The sequence below is a fragment of the Salmo trutta genome, unplaced genomic scaffold, assembly GCF_901001165.1.
Source record: "Salmo trutta unplaced genomic scaffold, fSalTru1.1, whole genome shotgun sequence".
NCBI lineage: Eukaryota > Metazoa > Chordata > Actinopteri > Salmoniformes > Salmonidae > Salmo > Salmo trutta.
In genome coordinates, this window is record NW_021823319.1 from 1734660 (window position 1) to 1752966 (window position 18307).

Consider the following 18307-nt stretch of genomic DNA (forward strand, 5'->3'; position numbering starts at 1 on the left):
TTTGCACCCTAAAAGAAACATTGCAGAATCCATCCGCCCAACTAGACAGTTTTTGTGTTTTGGGAACATATCTATTGTAATATCCCCACAATATTCCCACAACCTAATGAACCGTTCTGAGAACATTTAAAGAACAGATTAAATGTGTTCTAGGAATGTTCTAGCAACATCTTCAAGTGTTTTATACAAACATTGTATAATCACCAGCCCGGCTGGACAGTTTTTTTTGTGGTATGAGAACATTTTTAACGTGAGACTTAATGAACGTTCTGGGAACTTTCACAGAACCAATTTTGGTTTGCTGGGAAGTCATAAAGTGTCTTCATGCAAATAAGCAAAGCGTTTATTATGGTTGTTGATTAGCTAGCTAGAGCACAAGACGCTACATCACTGCAGAAGGCATGGGGATAAACACAACATTGGATTCAAGTCTGGTCAGGCTCTTTCTTATTCTCGCTGCCAGTCGGTTTCTTGGCAACTCCTTATGGAATTGCCATGCAATTACATTTTGGCTTGACAATGAGGATGGAGTAGGTAAAAGCACAAATATATCTAGGACCAGGCTAGGTGAGATCAGATCTGGGACCAGGCTAGGTGAGATCAGATCTGGGACCAGGCTAGGTGAAATTAGATCTGGGACCAGGCTAGTGAGATCAGATCTGGGAGCAGGCTAGGTGAGATCAGATCTGACACCAGGCTAGGTGAGATCAGATCTGGGAGCAGGCTAGGTGAGATCAGATCTGACACCAGGCTAGGTGAGATCAGATCTGGGAGCAGGCTAGGTGAGATCAGATCTGGGACCAGACTAGGTGAGATCAGATTTGGGACCAGGCTAGGTGAGATCAGATCTGGGACCAGGCTAGGTGAGATCAGATCAGGGACCAGGCTAGGTGAGATCAGATCTGGGACCAAAGCTAGGTGAGATCAGATTTGGGACCAGGCTAGGTGAGATCAGATCTGGGACCAGGCTAGGTGAGATCAGATCTGGGACCAGGCTAGGTGAGATCAGATCTGGGACCAGACTAGGTGAGATCAGCTCTGGGACCAGGCTAGTGAGATCAGATCTGTGACCAGGCTAGTGAGATCAGATCTGGGACCAGGCTAGGTGAGATCAGATCTGGGACCAGGCTAGGTGAGATCAGATCTGGGACCAGGCTAGGTGAGATCAGATCTGGGACCAGACTAGGTGAGATCAGATCTGGGACCAGACTTGCTCTCTCTGTCACAAACCCTCAATCTCCATTTGCTGAGACAATATGAATGGGGCCTATACTGTCCTGTTGTTAATGTACTTTAATTAAGCATTGAAACTAATACATAACTTATATATTATTCAAAAGTTCAATAAATTGAGTGACCTAGCCTCAATCATAACAACCATTACACTGGAAAAAGCAACAACTGGATGATAACATCATATATATATATATATATTTTTAATTTACTTACTATTATTATTATTTTCCTTTTTTCACACCAATGTCCTGATATCCAATTGGTATTTACAGTCTTGTCTCATCGCTGCAACTCCCCTACGGACTGGGGAGAGGCGAAGGTCGAGAGCCGTGCGTCCTCCGAAACACGACCCAGCCGAGCCGCACTGCTTCCTGACACACTGCTTGATTAACCTGGAAGCCAGCCGCACTAACGTGTCGGAGGAAACACCATCCAACTGACTACCGATGTCAGCTTGTAGCCGCCATAAGGAGTTGCTAGAGCACGTTGGGACAAGGAAATCCCGGCCGGCCAAACCCTCCCGTAACCCGTACGACACGGGGCCAATTGTGCGCCGCCATCGTGGGTCTCCCGGTCACGGCCGGCTGTGACACAGCCTGGGATCGAACCCGGGGCTGTAGTGATGCCTCAAGCACTGCGATGCAGTGGGCAACAACGTCTCTGAGACATCTGCGTTTCTGTGGAAACTTTTAGAACAGAGTGGAGTAAGTAAGTAAATGAGTGGTTTTTCCATCTACATTGCAAAAATTAGAAACTTTCTGTCCAAAAATGATGCAGAAAAATTAATCCATGCCTTTGTTACTTCTAGGTTGGACTACTGCAATGCTCTACTTTCCGGCTACCCGGATAAAGCACTGAATAAACTTCAGTTAGTGCTAAATACGGCTGCTAGAATCCTGACTAGAACCATAAAATTTGATCATATTACTCCAGTGCTAGCCTCCCTACACTGGCTTCCTGTTAAGGCAAGGGCTGATTTCAAGATTTTACTGCTAACCTACAAAGCATTACATGGGCTTGCTCCTACCTATCTTTCCGATTTGGTCCTGCCGTACATACCTACACGTACGCTACGGTCACAAGACGCAGGCCTCCTAATTGTCCCTAGAATTTCTAAGCAAACAGCTGGAGGCAGGGTTTTTTCCTATAGAGCTCAATTTTTATGGAATAGTCTGCCTACCCATGTGAGAGATGCAGACTCGGTCTCAACCTTTAAGTCTTTACTGAAGACTCATCTCTTCAGTGGGTCCTATCATTGAGTGTAGTCTGGCCCAGGAGTGTGAAGGTGAACTGAAAGGCTCTGGAGCAACGAACCGCCCTTGCTGTCTCTGCCTGGCCGGTTCCCCTCTCTCCACTGGGATTCTCTGCCTCTAACCCTATTACAGGGGCTGAGTCACTGGCTTATTGGTGTTCTTCCATGCCATCCCTAGGTGGGGTGCTTCACTTGAGTGGGTTGAGTCACTGACGTGGTCTTCCTGTCTTGTCTCAGGATGGTAAGTTGGTGGTTGAAGATATCCCTCTAGTGGTGTGGGGGCTGTGCTTTGGCAAAGTGGGTGGGGTTATATCCTTCCTGTTTGGCCCTGTCCGGGGGTATCGTCGGATGGGGCCACAGTGTCTCCTGACCCCTCCTGTCTCAGCCTCCAGTATTTATGCTGCAGTAGTTTATGTGTCGGTGGGCTAGGGTCAGTCTGTTATATCTGGTGTATTTCTCCTGTCTTATCCGGTGTCCTGGGTGAATTTAAGTATGCTCTCTCTAATTCTCTCTTTCTCTCTTTCTTTCTTTCTTTCTCTCTCTTGGAGGACCTGAGCCCTAGGACCATGCCTTAGGACTACCTGACATGATGACTCCTTGCTGTCCCGAGTCCACCTGGCCGTGGTGCTGCTCCAGTTTCAACTGTTCTGCCTGCGGCTATGGAACCCTGACCTGTTCACCGGACGTGCTACCTGTCCCAGACCTGCTGTTTTCAACTCTCTAGAGACAGCAGAAGCGGTAGAGATACTCTCAATGATCGGCTATGAAAAGCCAACTGACATTTACTCTTGAGGTTCTAACTTGTTGCACCCTCGACAACTACTATGATTATTATTATTTGACCGTGCTGGTCATTTATGAACATTTGAACATCTTGGCCATGTTCTGTTATAATCTCCACCCGGCACAGCTAGAAGAGGACTGGCCACCCCTCATAGCCTGGTTCCTCTCTAGGTTTCTTCCTAGGTTTTGTCCTTTCTAGGGAGTTTTTCCTAGCCACCGTGCTTCTACATCTGCATTGCTTGCTGTTTGGGGTTTTAGGCTGGGTTTCTGTACAGCAATTTGAGACATCAGCTGATGTAAGAAGGGCTTTATAAATACATTTGATTTGATTTTGATTTGATTTGAGTTGCTGTAACCTCTGCCAGCTGAGGACAACACTAAGAGCTGTTCCCAGACCTGCCAACAGATACGTAATATATTAGCGTGACTCCAACGCGCGGCATCAGAACATATCAGGGTCAGCCTGAGCCCTCACAGCCTCTCAGCAGACTTATCAACCAAGGTTAACAGGTAAAACGAGATCAGATTTATCAACCAAGGTTAACAGGTAAAACGAGATCAGATTTATCAACCGAGGTTAACAGGTAAAACAAGATCAGATTTATCAACCGAGGTTAACAGGTAAAACGAGATCAGATTTATCAACCGAGGTTAACAGGTAAAACGAGATCAGATTTATCAACCAAGGTTAACAGGTAAAACAAGCAGTGAGAGAAGTAGCAGTGCACGACTTTTGACCAGAGCCCAATGACATACACATACACATGCGCACAAGTACGCACACATGAATGCGCACGGGCACACACACACACACACACCACACTCTGCTCTGTTGAATCACTCTACTAACAGCATGCATTGCCAGACAGACAGCTGCACATCAAAGGCATGTTTATAAGCATCAATAAAGTCTTGGAATTCAATTGTGCTTGACAATTGGTCCCACCAAATTATTTCAGGCTGCTCTTCTTTTGGTTTTACTACAGATATCAACTCTTTAGGAAACATCTTGATTGAAAAAAATCATAGCGCTATCGCTGCTGAACATTCTAAAGAAATTATCAAACAATCCAACAGAAATAAATCCTTGCTGCAGTTGAATAGTGAATGTAATGTATTCCTGTTGTTTCCTTGGTTCTTCCTCCAATATATCTCCATGAGTTATGGACACAGAACAATACCTGGAAAAAACCCTTCAACACATTTGTTTGATTATCTGTGAATGTCTTGCCATTTGTTTCTCCTTTAGGAAAATAACACTAAAAGTGTGAGTTTTCGAACTTTAGCCATGATTAAAACTGTCAAAAATACAGGCCATAAATTGTCTTCAGTCAAACTTTAGCCATAATTAATCTGTCAAAATACAGACCATAAGTCGTCTACAGTCCGGATAAAACTATAACTCAAGCACAAAATGAATATGTTTTGATTGAAAAAACAGGTACGCATTCAACAATAACTGCAGTCCTAAATTCATGTCTTGGGTTTGGGAGCCGAGAGCAGGATCGAATGTGTCTGTGTGTTTCTTGGACTACTTTACAGCGTCAGTCTCTCTGGCAGACGTGCCAGTGTTGTGTTCCCATGTTCCAACATGTTAAAACCATCCTGGAATCCAACGGTCACCTCAGTCTCTCTGCCAGACGTGCCAGTGTTGTGTTCCCATGTTTCAACATGATAAAACCATCCTGGGATCCAACAGTCATCTCAGTTTTTCTGTAACTTTTGAGTGAAAAGTCCCTAGTGGACTAACCCGATATGACGGCTTGTTACACAATGAAAAGTCCCTAGCGGACTAACCCGATATGACGGCTTGTTACACAATGAAAAGTCCCTAGTGGACTAACCCGATATGACGGCTTGTTACACAATGAAAAGTCCCTAGCGGACTAACCCGATATGACGGCTTGTTACACAATGAAAAGTCCCTAGCGGACTAACCCGATATGACGGCTTGTTACACAATGAAAAGTCCCTATTGGACTAACCAGATATGACGGCTTGTTACACAATGAAAAGACCCTAGCGGACTAACCCGATATGACGGCTTGTTACACAATGAAAAGACCCTAATGGACTAACCCGATATGACGGCTTGTTACACAATGAAAAGTCCCTATTGGACTAACCAGATATGACGGCTTGTTACACAATGAAAAGACCCTAGCGGACTAACCCGATATGACGGCTTGTTACACAATGAAAAGACCCTAGCGGACTAACCCGATATGACGGCTTGTTACACAATGAAAAGTCCCTATTGGACTAACCAGATATGACGGCTTGTTACACAATGAAAAGACCCTAGCGGACTAACCCGATATGACGGCTTGTTACACAATGAAAAGACCCTAATGGACTAACCCGATATGACGGCTTGTTACACAATGAAAAGTCCCTAGCGGACTAACCCGATATGGCGGCTTGTTACACAATGAAAAGTCCCTGGCGGACTAACCCGATATGACGGCTTGTTACACAATGCAAAGTCCCTAGCGGACTAACCCGATATGACGGCTTGTTACACAATGAAAAGTCCCTAGCGGACTAACCCGATATGACGGCTTGTTACACAATGAAAAGTCCCTAGCGGACTAACCCGATATGACGGCTTGTTACACAATGAAAAGTCCCTAGCGGACTAACCCGATATGACGGCTTGTTACACAATGAAAAGACCCTAGCGGACTAACCCGATATGACGGCTTGTTACACAATGAAAAGTCCCTAATGGACTAACCCGATATGACGGCTTGTTACACAATGAAAAGTCCCTAGCGGACTAACCCGATATGACGGCTTGTTACACAATGAAAAGTCCCTAGCGGACTAACCCGATATGACGGCTTGTTACACAATGAAAAGACCCTAGTGGACTAACCCGATATGACGGCTTGTTACACAATGAAAAGTCCCTAGCGGATTAACCCGATATGACGGCTTGTTACACAATGAAAAGTCCGTAGTGAACTAACCCGATATGACGGCTTGTTACACAATGAAAAGTCCCTAGTGGACTAACCCAATATGACGGTTTGCTACACAATGAAAAGACCCTAGCGGACTAACCCGATATGACGGCTTGTTACACAATGAAAAGTCCCTAATGGACTAACCCGATATGACGGCTTGTTACACAATGAAAAGTCCCTAGCGGACTAACCCGATATGACGGCTTGTTACACAATGAATAGTCGCTAGTGGACTAACCCGATATGACGGCTTGTTACACAATGAAAAGACCCTAGCGGACTAACCCGATATGACGGCTTGTTACACAATAAAAAGTCCTTAGCGGACTAACCCGATATGACGGCTTGTTACACAATGAAAAGTCCCTAGCGGACTAACCCGATATGACGGCTTGTTACACAATGAAAAGTCCCTAGCGGACTAACCCGATATGACGGCTTGTTACACAATGAAAAGACCCTAGTGGACTAACCCGATATGACGGCTTGTTACACAATGAAAAGTCCCTAGCGGATTAACCCGATATGACGGCTTGTTACACAATGAAAAGTCCCTAGCGGACTAACCCGATATGACGGCTCGTTACACAATGAAAAGACCCTAGGGGACTAACCCGATATGACGGCTTGTTACACAATGTAAATTCCCTAGCGGACTAACCCGATATGACGGCTTGTTACACAATGAAAAGTCCCTAGCGGACTAACCCGATATGACGGCTTGTTACACAATGAAAAGTCCCTAGTGGACTAACCCGATATGATGGCGTGTTACACAATGAAAGGGTTGGGGAAAGAAAGAGCAGAAGAGACAGAGAGTGGGCTTTTTGGTCTGTTCCAACAAATTCCAACAGGTTAAAACCATTCTGGGATCCGATGGTCACCTCACAACCCTAAGTCACTTCTGAATTCTCCCTTTAAAGTTGAAATGTTAACCCTTCTACTTGTCTTGGACTATTTCTCTGTTTCTTCTTCCTGGAGAGTTAGTAAACCTTGACCCTGGTGTTATACGGCAACCATCTTGAATGCAACAAGGTAATAAACACTTAATGTCTTTGAAACAAAAAGACTCAGATTAAGAAATAACATGATGCCATTGATTAAATGGGAAAATTAAACGTTGGGGAGACGGTTCCGTCGGTATGCAGCTGCACCAAATATGAATCAACATAATACATGACTGGAGTCATATGAATCAACATAACACATGAATGGAGTCATATGAATCAACATAATACACGACTGGAGTCATATGAATCAACATAATACATGACTGGAGTCAAATGAATCAACATAATACATGACTGGAGTCAAATGAATCAACATAATACATGACTGGAGCCATATGAATCAACATAATAAATGACTGGAGCCATATGAATCAACATAATACATGACTGGAGTCATATGAATCAACATAACACATGACTGGAGTCATATGAATCAACATAATACATGACTGGAGCCATATGAATCAACATAATACATGACTGGAGCCATATGAATCAACATAATACACGACTGGAGTTATGTGAATCAACATAATACATGACTGGAGTCATATGAGTCAACATAATACATGACTGGAGCCATATGAATTAACATAATACATGACTGGAGCCATATGAATCAACATAATACATGACTGGAGCCATATGAATCAACATAATACATGACTGGAGCCATATGAGTCAACATAATACATGACTGGATCCATATGAATCAACATAATACACGACTGGAGTCATGCGAATCAACATAATACATGACTGGAGTCATATGAGTCAACATAATACATGACTGGAGCCATATGAATCAACATAATACATGACTGGAGCCATATGAATCAACATAATACATGACTGGAGTCATATGAATCAACATAATACATGACTGGAGCCATTGTGTGGTCATTGTGGCTTGGAGCAGAGTGGTGACACAGATGCTCCACTGGACCACAGACTATTGGACTTGGTTCTGGTACTCGGAGCAGCATCTGCCTGGTCCAAACAGACCTGGGACCAGGTTGGCAAGGCAACACAAACAGATCTGGGACCATGTTGGCAAGACAACACAAACAGACCTGGGACCATGTTGGCAAGGCAACACAAACATATCTGGGACCAGGTTGGCAAGGCAACACAAACATATCTGGGACCATGTTGGCAAGACAACACAAACAGATCTGGGACCAGGTTGGCAAGACAACACAAACAGATCTGGGACCAGGTTGGCAAGACAACACAAACACACGTATACACATACACACACACACACACACACACACACACACACAGAGATCTGGGATCAGAATAGATCATCTTGGCTCCTGTTGGACTATTAGGATGTGATCCATAACAACCAGGATGTCATCCATAACAACCAGGATGTCATCCATAACAACCAGGACATGATCCATAACAACCAGGACATGATCCATAACAACCAGGACATCATCCATAACAACCAGGACATGATCCATAACAACCAGGACATGATCCATAACAACCAGGACATCATCCATAACAACCAGGATGTGATCCATAACAACCAGGACATTATCCATAACAACCAGGACGTGATCCATAACAACCAGGACGTGATCCATAACAACCAGGACGTGATCCATAACAACCAGGACATTATCCATAACAACCAGGACGTGATCCATAACAACCAGGACATTATCCATAACAACCAGGACGTGATCCATAACAACCAGGACATGATCCACAACAACCAGGACGTGATCCATAACAACCAGGACGTGATCCATAACAACCAGGACATGATCCACAACAACCAGGACGTGATCCATAACAACCAGGACGTGATCCATAACAACCAGGACATTATCCATAACAACCAGGACATGATCCATAACTACCAGGATGTGATCCATAACAACCAGGACATGATCCATAACAACCAGGACATTATCCAAAACAACCAGGACGTGATCCATAACAACCAGGACGTCATCAATAACAACCGGGACGTTATCCATAACAACCAGGACATGATCCATAGCAACCAGGACGTTATCCATAACAACCAGGACATGATCCATAGCAACCAGGACATGATCCATAACAACCAGGACATGATCCATAACAACCAGGACATGATCCATAACAACCAGGACATGATCATAACAACCAGGACGTGATCCATAACAACCAGGACGTGATCCATAACAACCAGGACGTGATCCATAACAACCAGGACATGATCCATAACAACCAGGACATCATCCATAACAACCAGGACGTGATCCATTACAACCAGGACATTATCCATAACAACCAGGACGTGATCCATAACAACCAGGACGTGATCCATAACAACCAGGACGTGATCCATAACAACCAGGACATTATCCATAACAACCAGGACGTGATCCATAACAACCAGGACATTATCCATAACAACCAGGACGTGATCCATAACAACCAGGACATGATCCACAACAACCAGGACGTGATCCATAACAACCAGGACGTGATCCATAACAACCAGGACATGATCCACAACAACCAGGACGTGATCCATAACAACCAGGACGTGATCCATAACAACCAGGACATTATCCATAACAACCAGGACATGATCCATAACTACCAGGATGTGATCCATAACAACCAGGACATGATCCATAACAACCAGGACATTATCCAAAACAACCAGGACGTGATCCATAACAACCAGGACGTCATCAATAACAACCGGGACGTTATCCATAACAACCAGGACATGATCCATAGCAACCAGGACGTTATCCCTAACAACCAGGACATGATCCATAGCAACCAGGACATGATCCATAACAACCAGGACATGATCCATAACAACCAGGACATGATCCATAACAACCAGGACATGATCATAACAACCAGGACGTGATCCATAACAACCAGGACGTGATCCATAACAACCAGGACGTGATCCATAACAACCAGGACATGATCCATAACAACCAGGACGTGATCCATAACAACCAAACACAATGTTTAATCTGCTAAGAGGACAGCTGTCTACGTGACTGCGTCCCAAATGGCACCCTATTCCCTATATAGTGCACTACTGTTGACCACGGTCCATAGGGCTCTGGTCCCCGCCGAGCCCTGACCAGAAGTAGTGCACTAACAGGGAATAGGGTGCCATTTGGGACTCATCCTCTGGCTTATCCTTTCAAGCATTATCTTTCCTGCCAGGGTTTCTCCTCAGAGGGGAAATAAAATCAGCTTTTTGAATTCAGTCAACTGGAGAAGGAGAGTCAGAGACGCTGTGTCTGTGTGTGTGTCTGTCAGTCAGTGTGTGTGTCTGTCTGTGTTTGTGTGGGTGTGTGTGTGTGTGTGTGTGTGTGTGTGTGTGTGTGTGTCTGTGTGTGTGTGTGTGTGTGTCTGTGTGTGTGTCTGTCAGTGTGTGTGTGTGTGTGTGTGTGTGTGTGTGTGTGTGTGTGTGTGTGTGTGTGTGTGTGTGTGTGGTGTGTGTGTGTGTGTGTGTGTGTGTCTGTGTGTGTGTCTGTCTGTGTTTGTGTGTGTGTGTCTGTGTGTGTGTGTGTGTGTGTGTGTGTGTGTGTGTGTGTGTGTCTGTGTGTGTGTGTGGGTATATTCTTCATGAATCACCCTCTTTGGCTGACTTGTATTGGCCCTCTCCCTCATTGATGCTGTTGGGAGTTTTCAACGTTCCCTTTTTGTTCTTCTCGTCCTTCTTGTTTCCATTCTTCACTGCGGAGAGAAAAACAAAAAATGTATTAGAAACTGGATATCCTCACTCAAAAGATAGATTTATACTGGATATCCTCACTCAAAAGATAGATTTAAACTGGATATCCTCACTCAAAAACTAGATTTATACTGGATATCCTCACTCAAAAGATAGATTTATACAGGATATCCTCACTCAAAAGATAGATTTAAACTGGATATCCTCACTCAAAAGATAGATTTATACTGGATATCCTCACTCAAAAGATAGATTTATACTGGATATCCTCACTCAAAAGATAGATTTATACTGGATATCCTCACTCAAAAGATAGATTTATACTGGATATCCTCACTCAAAAGATAGATTTATACAGGATATCCTCACTCAAGAGATAGATTTATACAGGATATCCTCACTCAAAAAGTAGATTTAAACTGGATATCCTCACTCAAAAGATAGATTTATACAGGATATCCTCACTCAAAAGATAGATTTATACAGGATATCCTCACTCAAAAGATAGATTTATACAGGATATCCTCACTCAAAAGATAGATTTAAACTGGACATCCTCACTCAAAAGATAGATTTATACTGGATATCCTCACTCAAAAGATAGATTTATACAGGATATCCTCACTCAAAAGATAGATTTATACAGGATATCCTCACTCAAAAGATAGATTTATACTGGATATCCTCACTCAAAAGATAGATTTATACTGGATATCCTCACTCAAAAGATAGATTTATACTGGATATCCTCACTCAAAAGATAGATTTAAACAGGATATCCTCACTCAAAAAGTAGATTTATACAGGATATCCTCACTCAAAAGATAGATTTATACAGGATATCCTCACTCAAAAGATAGATTTATACAGGACATCCTCACTCAAAAGATAGATTTATACAGGATATCCTCACTCAAAAAGTAGATTTAAACTGGATATCCTCACTCAAAAGATAGATTTATACAGGATATCCTCACTCAAAAAGTAGATTTAAACTGGATATCCTCAATTAAAAGACTAGATTTAAACTGGATATCCTCACTCAAAAACTAGATTTATACAGGATATCCTCACTCAAAAGATAGATTTATACAGGATATCCTCACTCAAAAGATAGATTTATACAGGATATCCTCACTCAAAACTAGATTTAAACTGGATATCCTCAATCAAAAGCTAGATTTAAACTGGATATCCTCACTCAAAAGCTAGATTTAAACTGGATATCCTCACTCAAAAACTAGATTTAAACAGGATATCCTGACTCAAAAACTAGATTTAAACTGGATATCCTCACTCAAAAGCTAGATTTAAACTGGATATCCTCACTCAAAAGCTAGATTTAAACAGGATATCCTAAATTTCTTTCACAGATCTTCAAGTACACAGCGGCCAACTTCAGAGTGAGAGGAGTGTCTAGTAATGCTGTATTATCTGACTACAGTTCCACTTATTCAACTGACTAAAAGTTGGTGTGTGTGTGTGTGTGTGTGTGTGTGTGTGTGTGTGTGTGTGTGTGTGTGTGTGTGTGTGTGTGGGTGTGGGTGTGTGTGAGTGTGTGAGGATAGGCCCCATTTGATAGAAAATCTTTCTCACATCTGAAAGCTCTCATCCAACTCTCACATAAACAGAGGACAGGTTAAAAGCTCTAATCAAACTCTCATATAAACAGAGGACAGGTTAAAAGCTCTAATCCAACTCTCATATAAACAGAGGACAGGTTAAAAACTCTAATCCCACTCTCATATAAACAGAGGACAGGTTAAAAGCTCTAATCCAACTCTCACATAAACAGAGGACAGGTTAAAAGCTCTAATCCAACTCTCATATAAACAGAGGACAGGTTAAAAGCTCTAATCCAACTCTCACATAAACAGAGGACAGGTTAAAAGCTCTAATCCAACTCTCATATAAACAGAGGACAGGTTAAAGCTCTAATCCAACTCTCATATAAACAGAGGACAGGTTAAAAGCTCTAATCCAACTCTCATATAAACAGAGGACAGGTTAAAAGCTCTAATCCAACTCTCATATAAACAGAGGACAGGTTAAAAGCTCTAATCCATCTCTCATATAAACAGAGGACAGGTTAAAAGCTCTAATCCAACTCTCATATAAACAGAGGACAGGTTAAAAGCTCTAATCCATCTCTCATATAAACAGAGGACAGGTTAAAAGCTCTAATCCAACTCTCATATAAACAGAGGACAGGTTAAAAGCTCTAATCCATCTCTCATATAAACAGAGGACAGGTTAAAAGCTCTAATCCAACTCTCATATAAACAGAGGACAGGTTAAAAGCTCTAATCCATCTCTCATATAAACAGAGGACAGGTTAAAAGCTCTAATCCATCTCTCATATAAACAGAGGACAGGTTAAAAGCTCTTATCCCACTCTCATATAAACAGAGGACAGGTTAAAAGCTCTAATCCATCTCTCATATAAACAGAGGACAGGTTAAAAGCTCTAATCCATCTCTCATATTCTTTTTTTTAATTTTTTTTTACCTTTATTTAACCAGGTTGGCAAGTTGAGAACAAGTCCTTTATTTAACCAGGTTGGCAAGTTGAGAACAAGTCCTTTATTTAACCAGGTTGGCAAGTTGAGAACAAGTCCTTTATTTAACCAGGTAGTCTAGTTGAGAACAAGTCCTTTATTTAACCAGGTAGGCAAGTTGAGAACAAGTTCTCATTTACAATTCCGACCTGGCCAAGATAAAGCAAAGCAGTTCGACAACATACAACAACACAGAGTTACACATGGAGTAAAAACAAACATACAGTCAATAATACAGTAGGAAAATAAGTCTATATACAATGTGAGCAAATGAGGTGAGATAAGGGAGGTAAAAAAGTCCATGGTGGCAAAATAAATACAATATAGCAAGTAAAACACTGGAATGGTAGATTTGCAGTGGAAGAAAGTGCAAAGTAGAAATAGAAATAATGGGGTGCAAAGGAGCAAAATAAATAAATACAGTAGGGGAAGAGGTAGTTGTTTGGGCTAAATTATAGATGGGCTATGTACAGGTGCAGTGATCTGGGAGCTGCTCTGACAGCTGGTGCTTAAAGCTAGTGAGGGAGATAAGTGTTTCCAGTTTCAGAGATTTTTGTAGTTTGTTCCAGTCATTGGAAGGAGAGAACTGGAAGGAGAGACGGCCAAAGGAGGAATTGGCTTTGGGGGTGACCAGAGAGATATACCTGCTGGAGCGCGTGCTACAGGTGGGTGCTGCTATGGTGACCAGTGAGCAGAGATAAGGGGGGACTTTACCTAGCAGGGTCTTGTAGACGACCTGGAGCCAGTGGGTTTGGCGACGAGTATGAAGCGAAGGCCAGCCAACGAGAGCGTACAGGTCACAGTGGTGGGTAGTGTATGGGGCTTTGGTGACAAAACGGATGGCACTGTGATAGACTGCATCCAGTTTATTGAGTAGGGTATTGGAGACTATTTTGTAAATGACGTCGCCGAAGTCAAGAATCGGTAGGATGGTCAGTTTTACGAGGGTATGTTTGGCAGCATGAGTGAAGGATGCTTTGTTGCGAAATAGGAATCCAATTCTAGATTTAACTTTAGATTGGAGATGTTTGATGTGAGTCTGGAAGGAGAGTTTACAGTCTAACCAGACACCCAGGTATTTGTAGTTGTCCACATATTCTAAGTCAGAACCGTCCAGAGTAGTGATGCTGGACGGGCGAGCAGGTGCAGGCAACGATCGGTTGAAGAGCATACATTTAGTTTTACTTGTATTTAGGAGCAGTTGGAGGCCACGGAAGGAGAGTTATATGGCATTGAAGCTCGTCTGGAGGGTTGTTAACACAGTGTCCAAAGAAGGGCCAGAAGTATACAGAATGGGGTCGTCTGCATAGAGGTGGATCAGAGACTCACCAGCAGCAAGAGCGACATCATTGATGTATACAGAGAAAAGAGTTGGCCCAAGAATTGAACCCTGTGGCACCCCCATAGAGACTGCCAGAGGTCCGGACAACAGGCCCTCCAATTTGACACACTGAACTCTATCAGAGAAGTAGTTGGTGAACCAGGCGAGGCAATCATTAGAGAAACCAAGGCTATTGAGTCTGCTGATGAGGATGTGGTGATTGACAGAGTCGAAAGCCTTGGCCAGGCCAATGAATACGGCAGCACAGTATTGTTTCTTGTTTCTTCTAAACAGAGGACAGGTTAAAAGCTCTTATCCCTCTCACATAAACAGAGGAACGGACCTAAAATGGATCCCTGTGGGATGGAAAGCATTACTTTAATAATGTACTTAGTAAAACACATTGTGTACTGCATGTATAATACTCAGTACTTAGTAAAACACAGTGTGTACTGTGTGTATATTGGAATGTACAGTACTTAGCAAAACACAGTGTGTACTGTATGTATAATGCCCAGTACGTATAAAACACAGTGTGTACTGTATGTATAATGCCCAGTACTAGCAAAAACACAGTGTGTACTGTATGTATAATGCCCAGTACGTAGTAAACACAGTGTGTACTGTATGTATAAATGGAGATGGCCACGTACTGCACACGACACATTGGCCTCAGAGCTTCTGTCTGGCATTGTCTGCTGCTTTTTCCCTTTCTAATCCACCTGCAAGCAGGACAGGTACATACCCCGTCCTACCCCTGCTGAGGCAGGAACAGGTACATATCCAGCCCCAATCTAACCCCTGCCGAGGCAGGAACAGGTTAACCATACCCAGTCCTAACCCCTGCCGAGGCAGGACAGGGACAATACCCCAGGCCCAGTCTAACCCCTGCCGAGGCAGGACAGGGACGTACACAAACCAGACCCAGTCTACCCCTGCCGAAGGCATGACAGGTACATAACCCAGCCCAGTCTACCCCTGCCGAGGCAGGGACAGGTACATACCCCACCCCAGTCTACCCCTGCCCGAGGCAGGACAGGTACATACCCCAGCCCCAGTCTAACCCTCCGAGCAGGACAGGTACATATCCCAGCCCCAATCTACCCCTGCCGAGGCAGGACAGGTACGTACCCCAGCCCCAGTCTAACCCTGCCGAGGCAGGACAGGTACATACCCCAGCCCCAGTCTACCCTGCCCGGCAGGACCAGGTACAACACCCAGCCCCAGTCTAACCCTGCCGAGGCAGGACAGGTAAATACCCCAACCCAGTCTACCCCTGCTGAGCAGGACAGGTACATACCCCCAGCCCCAGTCTAACCCTGCGAGGCAGGACAGGTACATACCCCAGGCCCCAGTCTAACCCTGCCGAGGCAGGACAGGTACATACCCCAGCCCCAGTCTACCCCTGCCGGGCAGGACAGGTACTACCCCCAGCCCAGTCTACCCCTGCCGAGGCAGGACAGGTACATACCCCAGCCCCAGTCTAACCCTGCCGAGGCAGGACAGGTTTACATACCCCAGCCCCAATCTACCCCTTGCGAGGCAGGGACAGGTACGTACCCCAGCCCCAGTCTAAACCCTGCCGCGGCAGGACAGGTACATACCCCAGCCCCCAGTCTACCCCTGCCGAGGCAGGACAGGATACCACCCAGCCCCAGTCTAACCCTGCCGAGGCAGGACAGGTACATACCCAGCCCCCACGTCTACCCCCTGCTGCGGCAGGACAGGTACATACCCCCAGCCCCAAGGTCTAACCCTTGCCGAGGGCCAGGACAGGTACATACCCCAGCCCCAGTCTACACCCTGCGAGGCCAGGACAGGGTACCATACCCCAGAGCGCCAGTCTACCCTGCCGAGGCAGGACAGGTACATACCCCAGCCCCAGTCTAACCCCTGCCGAGGCAGGACAGGTACATACCCCAGCCCCAGTCTAACCCTGCCGAGGCAGGACAGGTACATACCCCAGCCCCAGTCTAACCCTGCCGAGGCAGGACAGGTACATACCCCAGCCCCAATCTACCCCTGCCGAGGCAGGACAGGTACATACCCCAGCCCCAGTCTACCCCTGCTGAGGCAGGACAGGTACATACCCCAGCCCCAGTCTAACCCTGCCGAGGCAGGACAGGTACATACCCCAGCCCCAATCTAACCCTGCCGAGGCAGGACAGGTACATACCCCAGCCCCAGTCTACCCCTGCCGAGGCAGGACAGGTACATACCCCAGCCCCAGTCTACCCTGCCGAGGCAGGACAGGTACATACCCCAGCCCCAGTCTAACCCCTGCCGAGGCAGGACAGGTACATACCCCAGCCCCAGTAACCCTGCCGAGGCAGGACAGGTACATACCCCAGCCCCAGTCTAACCCTGCCGAGGCAGGACAGGTACATACCCCAGCCCCAGTCTACCCCTGCAGAGGCAGGACAGGTACATACCCCAGCCCCATGTAACCCTGCCGAGGCAGGACAGGTACATACCCCAGCCCCAGTCTAACCCTGCCGAGGCAGGACAGGTACATACCCCAGCCCCAGTCTACCCCTGCCGAGGCAGGACAGGTACATACCCCAGCCCCAGTCTACCCCTGCCGAGGCAGGACAGGTACATACCCCAGCCCCAGTCTAACCCTGCCGAGGCAGGACAGGTACATACCCCAGCCCCAGTCTAACCCTGCCGAGGCAGGACAGGTACATACCCCAGCCCCAGTCTAACCCTGCTGAGGCAGGACAGGTACATACCCCAGCCCCAGTCTAACCCTGCCGAGGCAGGACAGGTACATACCCCAGCCCCAGTCTAACCCTGCCGAGGCAGGACAGGTACATACCCCAGCCCCAGTCTAACCCTGCTGAGGCAGGACAGGTACATACCCCAGCCCCAGTCTACCCTGCCGAGGCAGGACAGGTACATACCCCGCCCCAGTCTAACCCTGCCGAGGCAGGACAGGTACATACCCCAGCCCCAGTCTAACCCTGCCGAGGCAGGACAGGTACATACCCCAGCCCCAGTCTACCCCTGCCGAGGCAGGACAGGTACATACCCCAGCCCCAGTCTACCCTGCCGAGGCAGGACAGGTACATACCCCAGCCCCAGTCTAACCCTGCCGAGGCAGGACAGGTACATACCCCAGCCCCAGTCTAACCCTGCCGAGGCAGGACAGGTACATACCCCAGCCCCAGTCTAACCCTGCCGAGGCAGGACAGGTACATACCCCAGCCCGAGTCTAACCCTGCCGAGGCAGGACAGGTACATACCCCAGCCCCAGTCTAACCCTGCCGAGGCAGGACAGGTACATACCCCAGCCCCAGTCTAACCCTGCTGAGCAGGACAGGTACATACCCCAGCCCCAGTCTACCCTGCCGAGGCAGGACAGGTACATACCCCCCCCCAGTCTAACCCTGCCGAGGCAGGACAGGTACATACCCCAGCCCCGTCTAACCCTGCCGAGGCAGGACAGGTACATACCCCAC

General features: G+C 45.9%; 1 protein-coding gene across 1 annotated transcript in view; it reads right to left on the minus strand.

Moving 5' to 3' along the window:
* Positions 1-10970, minus strand: part of LOC115190092 (inactive carboxypeptidase-like protein X2) — a gene marked incomplete at its 5' end in the record, with an annotated part of 106956 nt that extends 95986 nt beyond the window's left edge. The window contains 1 exon segment of the mRNA XM_029748568.1: positions 10869-10970. Coding sequence (XP_029604428.1) covers positions 10869-10970 — 102 coding nt within the window.
* Positions 10971-18307: the final 7337 nt, after the last annotated feature.